This window comes from Ursus maritimus, unplaced genomic scaffold, assembly GCF_017311325.1.
Source record: "Ursus maritimus isolate PB19 unplaced genomic scaffold, ASM1731132v1 scaffold_6, whole genome shotgun sequence".
Taxonomy (NCBI): Eukaryota; Metazoa; Chordata; class Mammalia; order Carnivora; family Ursidae; genus Ursus; species Ursus maritimus.
The window spans coordinates 85,261,103-85,277,647 of NW_024426774.1; the positions used below are offsets into that span (position 1 = coordinate 85,261,103).

Below are 16,545 nucleotides of genomic sequence, written 5' to 3' on the forward strand. Positions count from 1 at the left end.
ACTTCCGTATTTTCAAATTTATTTATGGCATTTTAATGTCTGACAGGATCTGTATAGTGACATTTTCTTTTTTCATTCCCATTGTTTCTGCCTTTTAACTTTTACTTTTAAGAAAAAATATCAGGCTTATTTGAGGTGTATGAAAATTTTCCACCACTCCAAGAGGTTTCCTTGTGTGCCTTTGAAGTAAATCTGCCCCCCTCCCTCAGCAGGCCTGGTAACCACAGTTTATTTCTGTCCTTATAGTTTTGCTTTGACAAAAATGTCACATAAATGGAGTCATACAGCCATTTGTGTCTGGCTTAGCATAATACTTTTGGATTTGTTCACATGTCTACCTGTATCCGTGTGTTCCTATCGTACGATGAACCACAGCTTGTTTATACATTCATCAGTTGATGGACGTTTGGGTTGTCACCGGTTTGGCAGATTATGGAAAAAGCTGCTATAAACATTTCAGTACAGGTCTTAATATGAACAAATATTTTCATTTATCTTGAATACATTTTTTAGGACTGGAATTGCTGGCTTGTATGACTTGGCAGGCTGACCAATGTCTCCCTAGATCTCAATCTCTGGAACCTTTGATTGTTAGGTTACATGGCAAAGGGAAACTAAGGTTGCTAGCCAGCAGATAGAGAGATTTTGCTAGTGGGCACCATGCAATCACCAGCGTCTCTATAAAGTTGGAAGAGGGACAGGAGAGGAAAAGGTCAGACTGAGGTCATGTGAGAAGGATTCAACTCAGGACTGCTGACTTTGAAGATGGGGGAAGCAAGATGGAGTCAAGGAATGTGGGTGGCTTCTAGAAGCAGGAAAAGGCAGAGGATTCTCCCCTAGGGCTTCCAGAAAGCACACAGCCCTGGCCACACCTTGATTTTAGCCATGTAAGACCCACGTCAGCTTTCTGGCCTCCAAAACTGTAACACTGTTTTTAAGCCACTAAGTGTGTGGCAATTTGTTATAGCAGCTGTAGAAAACTAACACATATGATGAGGGACGGGAAACCGTCAGACTTCCTGCAGGGGCTGAACCATTTTGCATTTCCACCAGCAATGTTCGTCATTCCACAACTCCTCTTTCTTCTAATGTCAGATTTGTTGTTGTTTTCAACTTTAGCCATTCTATGCCTCTTTCCTTTCTTCTTGGGCATTCTTCCCATAATTTATCAATTTTCATAATCTTTTAAAAATATAAGAACTTTTGATTTTTTTTCCTATTTAATTCCTGTTTTCATCTTTATTATTTGCTTTGGGTTTAGTTTATAATTTTTGCTTAATTTCTTAAGATGAATGTGGTCTTCGGCCTTTTCCCCTCCTAATACTAGACTTTAGGATTATAAATTTTGACTCTAAGAATGGCTGTAGCTGCTTCTCACAAGTTATGATGTATAATATTTTCATTATCATTCAGCTCAAAATATTTTTCTAATTTCCTTTTTGATTTCTTTTCTGATGGGTTACTTAGAAGTGTATTTCTTAGTTTCCAAACATGAGAATTTTTGTTATTACTGATTTCTATCTTAATTATATTATGATCGGGGAACACAGTCCCATGATGTAACTCCTTTAGAAGGTATTCAGGCTCGCTTGGTAGTCACATGTCCTAGTCAGTTTTCATAACTGTTCCTGGTGGGCCTGAAAGCAGTGTGCGTTCTGTGATTTGGGGTACACTGCTCTGTAACTGTTCACAGGCCAATATGGTTGAATGTTTTCTTCAGGGCTCCAATATCTGTACCAATATGGGTCTGCTTAGTCTATCGTACACAAAAGGTGTGTGAAAATCTCCCACCAAGTGTGGATTTGCATACTTCTCCGTGTATTCTCATCATTTTTGCTTTAAATACGCTAAGGCTGTTATGTACATACAAATTTGGAGTTATATATTCTCATATTTGAAAAGTCTATCTCCATCTCTAACAATGCTTTTGCCTTAAAGTTTTTATAATACATAGAAAATACAGCTACACATTAGCTTTTGGCTGGAGTCTGCATGATGCACTTCTCCTATCTTTTGTCTATGAAGACAGAGAAAGTTTCAGACTTCTCTTGTCAAATGCTTATAGCTGATTTTTAAAGACTTTCATCTAAAAAAAAATTACAGCATGTAATCCAGGTAACTACTAACTTATTTGCGTCTAAATCTACCATATTACTAAACGCTTTCTGGTTGTCATACCTGTTTTATTTCCTGTGTTTGCTTTCAGATGATCATTTATTGCACTACTGTCCCTTCTACTGGCTTGAAAGTCACACACTTTACCGTGTCTACGTGCACTCTAAGTCTCATGTTCTAGGCTGACCGGGACTCTCCGTTAATGCGAGCCTTAGATTACTCGATTTATCCCCTCCCCCAATTTATGTAATACACTAGTCTTGTATCTTCGTTCTCTCTGTATTTCCATCTCCATAAGACATTGTTTTGCAGTCATTATTCATTTTGATTTATCCAGATGGCTACCACTTCCATTACCATATATACCTTTCTGCATCTGTATTTTTTTAAACACTACTTATTTTTTCTACTGCACACTGTATTAAGAACTGCTTGCCTGGACTGCAGTCTCTGTACTGAGTCAGCCAGCCCAGGCCAGTTCGAGCTCCTCCAGTACATCTTTCCCGCGAACCCTGGAGGAGTAACTGACCATGTGAGGGCAAGTCTTTCCATGGCTCCTACTGCCTACAGGATTGGGTTTATGAACTCTTTCTTGATCTGTCCCCTACCTAATTCTAAAATCTCATCCTTATTTACTTATGTCCCACATCTCTCCTATACACTCTACTCAGAGTTAGTGATTTTCTAGAGTACCCAGATTTTATAAAAAATATGCCATTCCTTGTACCTGGATTGCCAGTCTCCATTCATGTATCTGAAAAACTGCTTCCAATCCTTCAAGACCCAGTCAGTTCCCTGGGTGCTTTCTTGTGCTCTGTGGATGGAGGCTGAAGCCTTTCTGAGCGTCCTCTATGCATAAATCTGCTCTCTCATCTTGTTACTGTTCTGGTTGCTCCATGACAGCAGGACTAGCCTTAACCATGTGAATCCCCATTTCCTAGCCCAACAGGAAAATGGAGCCTAAATTGAGTTCATCCTCCAAAAGGGGATTATACTCCCCATAAGGCATTTGTTTTCCTTTGTGTTGTTCCGAAGCTGAAATCACAGTCTATGTGAAAGAACTTTAAAAATTAGGTAAGTACGTAAAGATTAATGGTTGGTAGTGAGTGGTAACTATTTCACATGCCTTATGGAAAAAAATTTTAAACAAAACATGTCTAGCTTTATTTTGTTCCCAGGAAATTTAAATTTAAGTATCAGTGGATCATAATTTACTTTGTAATCTTGTGCCTGAAGAGTGAAATATAAATCAGCATTGTAAGGAGAATCTGAATGTTCTAATTGGTCTGAAAATTTTGCTCTTTGCAGGATAACTCTTTTAAAATAAAATATTACCTGGAATCCCAAATATATATAAAATCACGTTGTGATTGAAGCACATGTGGTGAGTCTTTCTCATAGCAGAGTCACTAGTAGCACAAAATGATTACCCCTCTGCTAAGTTCAGAGTTTTGGGCAGGTTTCCATAGTCTCTTCAACTAGAGAACTGAATAACTTTGTTTCAACATGCCAACAACCAATCTGGCATTTAAAAGTAACTTTATTAAAGTTGAGGATAGCTGTTAATACACAGTTTGATATAATAAATCTACAGATAATCACCACTCACATCACATAATCGAGCTTCTAGGATGACACTCTCCTCGGCTAACGCTCAGCGCTGTGGCAGTGACTGGGCTCTGTACGACAGGCTACCTGCCCTCATGGACTCACGGGTTCTCCTGCTCCCACCATCCAGAACCTGGGCATTACTGATCCTGAGAAGAAAGTTCAGAGCTTTTTCTGTGATACGTATGACTTACTTTACTCAAGTTTTAAAAGGCTAAGAGACATTTGTGAATTCCAAATGTAAAACTGGAATTTAAACTGTTTGTCCAGATAAACTGTACTATGAAATGAAAGGGTTTATTTGCATGAAAAAATACATGGCTCAGAATCTGACATAGGCTAAGTAAAACATTTTGTTTTCTGAAAGATACTGATAATATATACCTCTGTCTTAAAATAATTCAAACACATGATTAAATGAACGAATTTTGAAAAAATGTTTAAGAGGACAGTTTGCAAAATAAAAGTTAAAGTCATTTAACCACATTTTAGTAAATATGTAGCTATATATTTTATTTGTCAAGAGTAAATGTCAATTTTATTTAAGATATTCAAGTACAAAAAATGAAAAATTATATACCAATCACTGTTAAGAAAAAGTTAAAAGGCATTAAATTGTTCTAAGAATACTACAAAGGCACTGAATTCACATATCTCCTAATATATGAATTATCTGAATTTTCATATCTTTAATATTCAGTTGTTCACAGTTATTTTCTTAAGAAATATTTTTAATAAGATGATTCTACCTTACGTTTTTTCCCCTGGAGGACAGAGCTTTAAACAACAAGTATGTAAAACATCCTAACGAAATAGGGTGGCAATACCCCAGGTTCAAAGGTACTCATCACTAGAAAAGGGATTTATACCTAGATGTTTTTACTTTTAAACACATCTTGTTTCATCACAAGAATACGTCAACCACAATAAGGCACACTGAAGCATGGAAGGCCATGCTACATAATTTGATACAAAAGTTTAGGATCGTGTTACCAATTGGATAATGGTATCAAAACTTAAAAAGTTCTAAAAAACTATTAAGAAGTTAGAACTTCAGGTACATAATACATTTTATAACATATTTCCCAAATTTTACCTTTAGTATGTACAAAAAAGGAGTTCATCTTGGAATATAAATGCAATCAGATAGCCATATAATGAATAACTTCTGTATTTTCAACAGCACTGACACTTTGCTCTGTGGTACAATGCATGTAAGTGACAATAACTGGGCAGCAGGAGAAATGATTTAGCTTCATCACAAACCAGCCACATGAAAACGTCTAACAGCAGTGAACATAAAAGTGATATCCACCGTGGCTTATGTATTAACCTTATACTTGAAAATATTTTTCCATAAATGGCAGTAACTGCAGCCATTTGCCAGATATAGAATAAGTGATACAGCAAATAAAAACAGCAAGAAAATCAAAGCATACTTCTAACATTTTAATAACTTTTGCTTGTGATGACCTTCTGTGATCTGGAACCTTTGTTTTACATAAAATTGGAGCTGGAAAGAAAAGAAAAAACCTTTTGATTGGTACAATAAAAAAAAACTATATAGGAAATAAAAATTACTAGAATCATTAGTTTTACAAAGCTTTTACAGAGGGAGGAAATATACACCTAATATACTATAGGGTATCTTTGGAAAAGAAAAAATAATAAGACATCAAACTCTGTTTTCTTGAATATGAATTCTTTTGAGTTCTCAAAAAAGCTATGGGCTTGGCCCTGACTTTATAAACAAGAGCACATGCTAATAATGGTCTTTAAGTGGAGCAGGGCAACAATTTTTACAAAGCAAATGTAAACTGTCTTTCATGTATGGAATAAACTTGGGGAATTCAATTTTAGTAACACTGGATTAAGGTGAAAGGATAAGAACAGGTAAAAGGTCCCTTAGCTTTACAATTCAAAGCATATCTTAAAGCAGTAATAAATTATAGTTTGTCTTTTGAAGTTCAATGATTGAGTAAAATGTAGATATTAAAAGTCATATTTGTTCTTTTGACAAATAATTGCATGCCCACTACATAGCAGGCACTGTTCTAGGCTCCAGGGATGGATGTATCAATGAACAAAACAAAGATCCACGCCCATGTAGAACTTATATTCAAAGATCAAACGTGAGAATTCATTCTTTTCCCCACAAACCATAAAATCCACAGGTCAGTTAAACCCACCAAAACTCTGTGGATTCACTTCTCCATAATTCAAAAATGGAAAGCTGCCATGGGCCAACATTATGTTTTCCTAATTATTTTGACGTTAAATTAGAGTATTCTGAAAATGCTGGGTTTGAAATGAGATGTGATGATAAAATTAAACCAGAAATGTTGCTCTGTGAGGAACAAAGGAGAGCTGGACGCTGCCAAAGCAGAGGTAGGTGGAGTAAACTAAGGAAAAGAGTCATCAAGAAGCACTCTCAACAGAACAAGTCAACGATGAATTTCAGGAACAAATAGGCAAAATGACAAGGACACTTTAAGTGGGAGAAATAAAAGACATAAAGTACAGAAAAGGAAAAAAAAAACAACTTATTTTCTAAAACCTTATAACTATGATTTTAACACATACCCCAAACCTATAAGACTTGAGATTATCATCCAAATGCTACTCATGGCCGCCCCATTGTACAGGGGCCCTCTCTACCTTCCTCTGCATCTTTACGTCCACCATTGGTTTCACAAGCTCTGACATCAAAGCACAGGAGTTCGAATCGATAGCCTGGTTCCCTTATTAAAATAAAAATTCTCACAAAATCATCATCAGTAGAATTTGTTAAAAAAAATGAACTAATTTTTTTTATCCAATATTATTTTACTTCTATGATTCCTCAGCAAAGTATATAGCTTCCATATAGACATGAAATTTAACATAATAACAGTAGGTCAGCAGTTATTAGATGTGTGCTAGAAACACAGGCTGGACAATGAAATAACAGCAGCCATTTCTTCCCCTCAGGTAACTGAGCCTTTTTACAATATGACGTATTTTGTCATTCATTCATTTGCTCATTTTGGCAAATATTTACTGAGTACTTAATATGTGCCAGATGCCATTCTAGATCCTGGGGAAATAGCAGTGAACAAGAGGGACAGGTCTCTGCTCTCAAGGAGCTGACATTTTAGTTGCCAGAGGCTGATAATAAATAAGGAAACAGACTGTGATAAGCCTAAGATCAAATAGGGCAATGAAACAGAAAGTAATGAAGTAGGGAACCACCAGAGCGGGAGTTTTGGGGATAGCTTACTTCTTACGGTCCTTCTCCTTCTTCAGGTTGCTGCCCGATGCCATGTAGGGCTGGTTCTGATATATCTCTGAGGTAGCTTTCTTTTTTGAGAAAGCGATTATTTCTTCTTCCAAGAGTCTTCTCTTCTCTTCAAGCTTCATTCTCTCTTCTTGGTGAACTCTTTTAAGGTGCTCAAATTTGGCCTGTAGCTGTGAAACATAGGTGCAATTCCCATCAACAACACACTGTGGCAGCACACGCACAGGAATATTCTCCACCTTCACAACACTTGCTAACACCAACCTAACACAGTAATCTACAAATTTTCCCGATGTCTCAAAAGTTCATGCTTGAAGTAAAAATGTACATATGAAACTGCCTTGGTAACTTTATTTTTTAAAAAGATTTTATTCATTTGACAGAGAGTGAGAAAGCACAAGCAGGGTGAGCAGCAGAGGAAGGGGGGAAGCAGACTCCCCACTGAGCAGGGAGACCAATGCGGGCTCAATCCCAGGGCCCTAGGATCATGACCTGAGCCAAAGGTAGACACCTGACTGAGCCACCCAGGCGCCCCAGTAACTTTAATTCTAAATGAGTTCCCATGCAAAAAATGCATGAACAAAAAAATAAATAAAAAGCCTCATGTAAAAACCTGTTTTTAAAACATCTGACCATTTCTTAGAGTTTTTATTTTCTTGCTCTGTATTTTCCCCACAAAGCCTTGTCTTCAAATAAACTTTCTAAAATCCATGTTCAATAAAAGTGAGGGACACAAATCACAAAATCGAGTTATCAAAAAAACACCTTAGTTTCCAAATAGTTACCAAGTACAGTGAAACAGTAAAAAGTTACACTGGTAAACCTGCTTGGAAAGTGACAATTATCAATTTAAATCAAGAACCTTAAAAACCTATTATAAGTCTCTACATTATCTAAAGTAAATCAAGAAATCCTAAACTGAGTAAGTTTTATTCATAAAAATACTCACTGTAGAATTTACACCATAACAGGAAAAAATAGCCTGTCTTATGAAGTCAAAAAATAAATTTATGCTAAGTACACTCAATGCAGTTTGTAAAAGGTTGTAACATTACAAGGTGAAATTTCCCATAGTTTGGTGTTTATGTGGAAAAAAAAAATCTAGGGACGAGGAGATTCCACATGAATCAGCTGTGTGCCTTGCCTGCCAAGAACACAAGTACAGCATCTAGAATCTAGATCACAAAGGTAACTTTTAAAATTCTCTAATCTAGTTAGATTAACTTTAGTATTTTCTTTTTTTTTTTTTTAAGATTTTATTTATTTATTCGACAGAGATAGAGACAGCCAGCGAGAGAGGGAACACAAGCAGGGGGAGTGGGAGAGGAAGAAGCAGGCTCATAGCGGAAGAGCCTGATGTGGGGCTCGATCCCACAACGCCAGGATCACGCCCTGAGCCGAAGGCAGGCGCTTAACCGCTGTGCCACCCAGGCGCCCCTAACTTTAGTATTTTCAGTTCTGGGCAGCATTCATACAAAAAGTAGGACCTAGGGCACCTGGGTGGCTCAGGCAGTTAAACATCTAACTTCAACTCAGGTCATGATCCCGGAGTCCCAGGATCGAGTCCCATATCAGGCTCCCTGCTCAGCGGGAGTCTGCTCCTCCCTCTGCTTCTCCCCACCTTGTGCATGTGCACGCAGGCACTTCTGCCCTCTCTCTCTCAAATAAATAAATAAAATCTTAAAAAAAAAAAAAGAAGAAGTAGGACTTGGTTTCTAGAAAAGATGGCATATAATAACTGAAGAAATGTTTTACTAAAAATCAGAGGTTGAGAGTGGAAAGTGAAGAGCTAAACTCCATCCTAATAAAAACTGTTCCAAATATGGAAGAGGTTGTGCTGTACACCAGTAAAGCCTGATAGGAGATATATTTAAATGGAGAGAGAAAAGAACTGAAACAGATTAAGTAAGACTACCCTAAGATTCTTTTATTCCTGAGGATGGCATTTCAGAGAAGCATCAGTTCCTTAGTATTTGCTTATTTAAATAGTTCCTGCTTTTGCAAAAAGCTGTGTGTGTGTGTGTGTGTGTGTGTGTGTGTGTGTGTGTGTGTGTGTTTAAAGGGTGGGGTACATCTAGTTGTCATTCAAATCAGTGGTATAAATAAGAGAGTCACAACTCTCTGAGTATGTGTGCATCTCCTATAAATGTGGGAAAGGAGCTGAGTAAAGCCTGGAAAGACAGGATAGAGGAGTGGATTTCTATTATGTTAATAAAGACATCTCTGATTACTTAAATGGAGGCTGCATACTCTATATGCATTGTTAAATATCTTGAAAGGTTATAGGGTACTTCATATATCATTCGTGAGGATTACTAAAAATTGCAGAAATACTATGAAGAGAAAAGTGTTTTAAAAGGAGAAGCGGGGGACGCCTGGGTGGCTCAGATGGTTAAGTGTCTGCCTTCAGCTCAGGTCACAATCTCAGGTCCTGGGATTGAGACCCACATCGGGCTCCCTGCTCAGGGGGGGAGTGTGCTTCTCTCTCTCTCCCTCAAATGAATAAATAAAATCTTTAAAAATAAAATATTTTAAAAAATAAAAGGGGAGGCGAGGTAGGTGTGACTATTATTCGCATCATGTGGAGTTCACAACTTTTGACAGCAACAGTCTATACCATATACAAGACTCACTCACGGTTCCACTATTCACTACAATAGGGATTTAATTCAAACATATTTTCCAATACTCAGAAGTAGTGTTTACAAAAGTTATAACAATGTACCACACTGGTGATGCTGTCTTAAGGGCATATCAACAGCACAGAGGTCTCCTGTTTTTCTGACCTTGACTCTAAAATATCTAATGATACTGACTTTACAGTATAAACACTGGTCACGAAGTACCTTGTAGTATTAATAAAAGAGGCCTGGAATCTACTGCCTCTAATGGTATATAAATTAAAAGTTTAGAACTCTTATGAGAACTTTGGTTGTTGATGCCTTAGGTTTACACTACCTTCATTTTTGTGCTTAAAAAAAAGCACCTGAGCCATAAAAATAAAAGTCTGCAAAGGATCTGCTGACAAATAGTCTTTCTCTTTTTCTTTCAACCATGTGGTTACCCTGAATTTTTAATTTCCTTTTAAATAATACACGTTTAAGCAAAATATTCTTATGTGGGATTTTAAAAATTAAAAACTAGAAACCACTTCTACATCTTTTCTCCTCACTGGAGAAACTAAGAATCATGATACATGAGAGATAAACTCTTAAATAAAAGAGTTTTACTCTACTACCATCTTAAAGATGAATCTACTAATGAAAAAAAATCAGCATACTTATTTCCTACTCATCACAACTCTCCCCTCAATATTTATATTTAAAAATAACTCAAAACTAGGGGACTATTCTCTAATACAAGAGACTAAAGAGAATACCCAAATGTGACATGAGACCTATGACTGAATTCCAGTTCAAAAACAAAAGTAAAAAAATCACCAAACAAAACAAAAAGAACCACAACAATAAAAGGTCATCTTGGGACAACTAGGGAAGTGTGAATGTTCGACTGAAGATCCAGGTGAGATTATGACATTCCTATTAATTTTCTTAGGTGTAATACTGGTACAATGGTTATGGCGGAAAATGTGCCTAAGCTTCAGAGATGCATACTGAAGGGCGTCGGGATGAAGTGTCAACCAGCTTTCAGATGACCAGGGAAAAACATACATCCTCCCCTCAGATGCATACACACGCATATATAAAATACAGATGGCAAATTCCCTTCTGAGCTCATCCTTTTTGACCATCGTCTTAAATATGGCCATTTCACTTAAAAGTAGCCATTGTGGTTAGGTCTACAGAAAAGAGCTTAACTCAAATAAAAGTAAAATTATTGCTTGAAGAACTAGAAGTAAATAGTACTACGGAAATTACCTGCGATGTTTATGTGTACTCACATGCATATGTGCACCAAGGCTATCCAAAGGTCATCTGACCACTTGACTCATCTAGAAAGCCTGACTTCAAACTCAAAGAGCTACTTAACTGCTATCATAGTTACCCATTTCATAGCAAGCATCAATCCCAACAACTCTCAAGAACTCTCAAGAAAGCTTTATCAAGCCACAGCTGAAACATTTCTGGTTCAAACTTAAGGCATTTAAAACACTTCTTACTAATCTAGTCCAATACAAGTCCTTGGTGAACCACTTTTTTTTTTTTTTAAGATTTTATTTATTTATTTGACAGAGAGACAGCCAGTGAGAAGGGGAACACAAGCAGGGGGAGTGGGAGAGGAAGAAGCAGGTTCCCAGCAGAGGAGTCTGATGGGGGGCTCGATCCCAGAACACCGGGATCACGCCCTGAGCCGAAGGCAGACGCTTAACGACTGCACTACCCAGGCGCCCCTGGTGAACCACTTCTAATGGAAGACTATTTATGCAAAAAGGCCAAAATTTCTATTTGAATTCAGATTTTTTAAAGTCTGTACGCAAAGACTATGTGTTAAGATATCTACTTTTTAATGAACAACAAGTAGTCTCCAAGAGCATCTCAGCTAAATCCTTGAGATGAATCTCCTAACAGGACACCTAAAAAACAAATACAGATAACATCAAACCAGCATACTTGCCTCTCTTTCAGCTTCTTTCAATATGGCTTCTTTCTCCTTTACTCGCTGCACAAACATCTGCTTCATTTCTTCTTCCTTCCTCTGACGTTCACCATAAAATTCATGTCTTTTGGCTTCATAGGTCTCTTGAAGACTAAAAAGTTATTTGTGGTGCTCTCATGTTAAAAAATGATGTACGAAACTTGCAAACACTCAAACTTCTCGGGTTAAGCCTTATAACTATAACAACACGTACAAATACCCTCTTACACAGAGCAACCCGAAACATGACATTTCCTACAGCATGAGACATAAAAAGCCACCAGTGCTACAGCTAATAGAGGGTACGAGATTTCTGAAATCTCTGATTTATCAAGTCCTTCACAAGAAGTATTCTCACTTCACCCCAGATGAATTCCTCTTTCAGTCTTTGTTAATTAGCATCACTGTACCTGGAAACTTTGAAGTCATCCTTGACTTTTCCCTTCACCTTATCTCTGTATCTGATCACCAAGGTCTGGGGGTTCAGTCTGTGACCTTAACATCATGTTGATCCAGTCTCTGATTTCTACAGATATTCTGCTACAGCCCAACTCAATCTCAGTGATTTTCTGCCTTCACTATTACAAACTAATGTCTTAACTGATCTCTAGGCTTTTAGTTCCTCTTTCTAACTTCTTGCCACTCCTAAGATTTTCCAAAAAACCCCACAGATCTCATTATCTTTTTTTCCCCTGCATTAGTTATCTACAAAATAAGGTCCCACCTCCTTTAAATAGCACTTAAGAAATTTCACAATTACAGACCGATTCCCCTAATGAATATGGACTCCAAAATCCTCAACAAGATCCTGGCTAATAGAATCCAACAGTACATTAAAAGGATTATCCATCACGACCAAGTGGGATTCATCCCTGGGATGCAAGGGTGGTTCAACATTCGCAAATCTATCGGTGTCATACATTTTATCCAGAAGGAAAAATTCAAAAATCATATGATTCTCTCAATAGATGCAGAAAAAGCATTTGACAAAATACAGCATCCTTTCCTGATTAAAACCCTTCAGAGTGTAGGGATAGAGGGTACATTCCTCAATCTCATAAAAACCATCTATGAAAAGCCTACAGCAAATATCATTCTCAATGGGGAAAAGCTGAGAGCCTTTCCCTTAAGATCAGGAACACGACAAGGATGCCCACTCTCACCATTATTATTCAACATAGTACTAGAAGTCCTTGCAACAGCAATCAGACAACAAAAAGGGATAAAAGCTATCCAAATCAGCAAAAAAGAAGTCAAACTGACTGTCTTCACAGATGACATGATACTCTATATGGAAAACCCAAAAGAATCCACTCCCAAACTATTAGAAGTTATAGAGCAATTCAGTAATGTGGCGGGATACAAAATCAATGCTCAGAAATCAGTTGCATTTCTATACACAAATAATGAGACCGAAGAAAGAGAAATTAGGGAATCCATCCCATTTACAATAGCACCAAAAACCATACGTTACCTTGGAATTAACCAGAGACGTAAAGGACCTATATTCTAGAAACTATAAATCACTCTTGAAAGACATTGAAGAAGACACAAAAAGATGGAAAAATATTCCATACTCATGGATTGGAAGAATTAACATAGTTAAAATGTCCATGCTACCCAGAGCAATCTACACTTTCAATGCTATCCCGATCAAAATACCAATGACATTTTTCAAAGAACTGGAACAAATAGTCCTTAAATTTGTATGGAATCAGAAAAGACCCCGAATCTCCAAGGAACTGTTGAAAAGGAAAAACAAAGCTGGGGGCATCACAATGCCGGATTTCGAGCTGTACTACAAAGCTGTGATCACAAAGACAGCATGGTACTGGCACAAAAACAGACACATAGACCAATGGAACAGAATAGAGAACCCAGAAATGGACCCTCGGCTCTTTGGGCAACTAATCTTTGATAAAGCAGGAAAAAACATCCGGTGGGAAAAAGACAGTCTCTTCAATAAATGGTGCTGGGAAAATTGGACAGCTACATGCAAAAGAATGAAACTTGACCACTCTCTCACACCATACACAAAGATAAACTCCAAATGGATGAAAGACCTCGATGTGAGACAGGAATCCATCAAAATTCTAGAGGAGAACATAGGCAGCAACCTCTACGACATCGGCCAAAGCAACCTTTTTCATGACACATCCCCAAAGGCAAGAGAAACAAAAGATAAAATGAATTTATGGGACTTCATCAAGATTAAAAGTTTCTGCACAGCCAAGGAAACAGTCAGAAAAACTAAGAGGCAGCCCACGGAATGGGAGAAGATATTTGCAAATGACACTACAGATAAAGGACTGGTATCCAAGATCTACAAAGAACTTCTCAAACTCAATACACGAGAAACAAATAAACAAATCAAAAAATGGGCAGAAGATATGAACAGACACTTTTCCAATGAAGACATACAAATGGCTAACAGACACATGAAAAAATGTTCAAAATCATTAGCCATCAAGGAAATTCAAATCAAAACCACACTGAGATACCACCTTACGCCAGTTAGAATGGCAAAAATAGACAAGGCAAGAAACAACAATTGTTGGAGAGGATGTGGAGAAAGGGGATCCCTCCTACATTGTTGGTGGGAATGCAAGTTGGTACAGCCACTCTGGAAAACAGTGTGGAGATCCCTTAAAAAGTTAAAAATTGAGCTACCCTATGATCCAGCCATTGCACTACTGGGTGTTTACCCCAAAGATACAGACGTAGTGAAGAGAAGGGCCATATGCACCCCAATGTTCATAGCAGCATTGTCCACAACAGCTAAATCGTGGAAGGAGCCGAGATGCCCTTCAACAGATGACTGGATTAAGAAGTTGTGGTCCATATATACAATGGAATATTACTCAGCTATCAGAAAGAATGATTTCTCAACATTTGCTGCAACAAGGACGGCACTGGAGGAGATAATGCTAAGTTAAATAAGTCAAGCAGAGAAAGAGAATTATCATATGATTTCTCTCATCTATGGAACATAAGTACTAGGAAGATCGGTAGGGGAAGAAAGGGATAAAGAAAGGGGGGGTGATCAGAAGGGGGAATGAACCATGAGAGACTATGGACTCTGAGAAACAAACTGAGGTCTTCAGAGTTGACGGGGTGGCGGAATGGGATAGGCTCGTGATGGGTAGTAAGGAGGGCACGTATTGCATGGTGCAGTGGGTGTTACACGCAACTAATGAATCATCGAACTTTACATCAAAAACCAGGGATGTACTGTATGGTGACTAACATAATAAAAAAACATTAAAAAAAAGAAAAGAAACTTCACAATCTAATGTAATTCTACCTTTCCAGATTCATCTCTTACCAAACTAATCCAATCCTCCTAAGGTTCCAGCCATACTAACTATTCATTGTTCCTCAAACCATACATTTCATGCTTTAAGCTTGTGGAACTCCTGTGCTCCAAGGCTACTGCCCACCTGCCAACCCCCACTCTAACCAGCTAATCCTCTACTCCTCAAGGCCAAATTCAAATGCAACTTTCTCTATAAAGCCTTCTCTGGGAGTGTCTGGGTGGCTTGGTCAGTAAGCATCTGCCTTTGGCTCAGGGCATGATTCCAGGGTCCTGGGATTGAGCCCTGTATCCGGCTCCCTGCTTAGCAGGGAGTAGTCTGCTTCTCCCTCTCCCTCTGCAGCTCCCCCTGCTTGTGCTTGCTTCTCTCTCTCTGTCAAATAAATAAATAAAATCTTAAAAAAAAAAGGGGGGGGGCTTCTCTGGCCTCCCCAGTTGGAACTAACTATGCTTTCTAAGCACTCTCATGGCACTTTGTTTGTACCTCTTCTTTGGCATTTATATCCTACTTGTCTCCCTCTTCTAACAGATCATTATCTTTGTAACCCAACTATCCAGCAAAGCTCTCTAGACATTTCAGGCTCTTCATAAATGTTCATTTAATGACAGAAATTGCCAGAAAGTAGAGCCAGATTTAACCAAGCAGAACAAGGATTGTCCTGAAACACTATGCCCAGCTGCCCTTTCTTATAGCATTTCAGAGGTATAACAGACCTTCTTATACGTCACAAACACCAAGACCTTCCATTTCGGCTCACTATGAGACTATCCCAAAGATCTAACAGGGAGTACAAATATACCTTCCAGCTGTGTTGCAGTGAGAAATTTCTACTGCTTACGAAAGTATTTTATATCTAAGTAGATATAAATGTGATGAATTAAGGAATTTTACAATTTTAAATAAAGTCCTGCCTCCTTTAAATAGCACTTAAGAAACTTCACGATCTGGCCTAATTCTACCTTTCCAGATTCATCTCTTACCAAACAAATCTAATCCTCCTAAGGTTCCAGCCACACCAACCTATCCATTATTCTTATAACTGGAGAAATAAATCTTGTAAGTATAGAACTCCAGAAGTTCAAGGAGAATCAGAGTAAGAAATGCTGCACAACAGCGATTACGGCTGGTTGTGCAGGGTGTGCACAAGCAGGTGTTCTGAGAAGGAACAAATCCTAGATATTGTCTTTAAGAGCAAAACGTACAAACTGCCCTAGATAACTGCATAAATGCCCCAAATGTCAAGGAAACATTTCACTTTTTAGCAGGCTTTTTGTTTTTCTGTGTTTGTTTTGGTCTTATTTTAAAGCAGCCTCTCTATCTATCAGGCTGCTTTCATCATTTTCAGAAACCTCACGACATTTCACTGATCCTACACTGGACTGATACCCTTTAAAGGACAAACTTGGTTTAAATAATGCTTTGAATTCACACCAAATGTAAATTTTAAAACGTTCTCATTATCTGTTTATTATAAGCACTTGAGTTGCTTAAGAGGAAAGTAAATCTACCTGGCAAAGAGAAAAGACGTAACATTTGTTGAATAGCTGCTACCAAGAAGGTACTTTTCTGGAATCTTTTATCTACCTAATTCCCATAGCATCCATGAAGAACAAGCATTAATACTCTGTTTTACAC

The 16,545-nt window shown here is 37.9% G+C and overlaps 1 protein-coding gene across 4 annotated transcripts in view; it reads right to left on the minus strand.

Annotated features, from left to right (window-relative positions):
• Nucleotides 1-3,637: 3,637 nt before the first annotated feature.
• The window catches only part of SEPTIN10 (septin 10), a 59,569-nt gene continuing 46,661 nt past the window's right edge, over nt 3,638-16,545 (minus strand). For 3 of the 4 annotated variants that reach the window (XM_040623686.1, XM_040623689.1, XM_040623690.1), the window contains 3 exons: nt 11,576-11,708; nt 6,983-7,170; nt 3,638-3,872 (listed from right to left, as the gene is read on the minus strand). In XM_040623686.1, the coding sequence (XP_040479620.1) occupies nt 3,770-3,872; nt 6,983-7,170; nt 11,576-11,708 (424 nt within the window). In that variant the 3' untranslated portion in view covers nt 3,638-3,769. Of the gene's footprint in view, nt 3,873-5,161; nt 5,237-6,982; nt 7,171-11,575; nt 11,709-16,545 lie in introns of those variants that run through there. The other variant, XM_040623688.1, reaches the window with a different exon arrangement.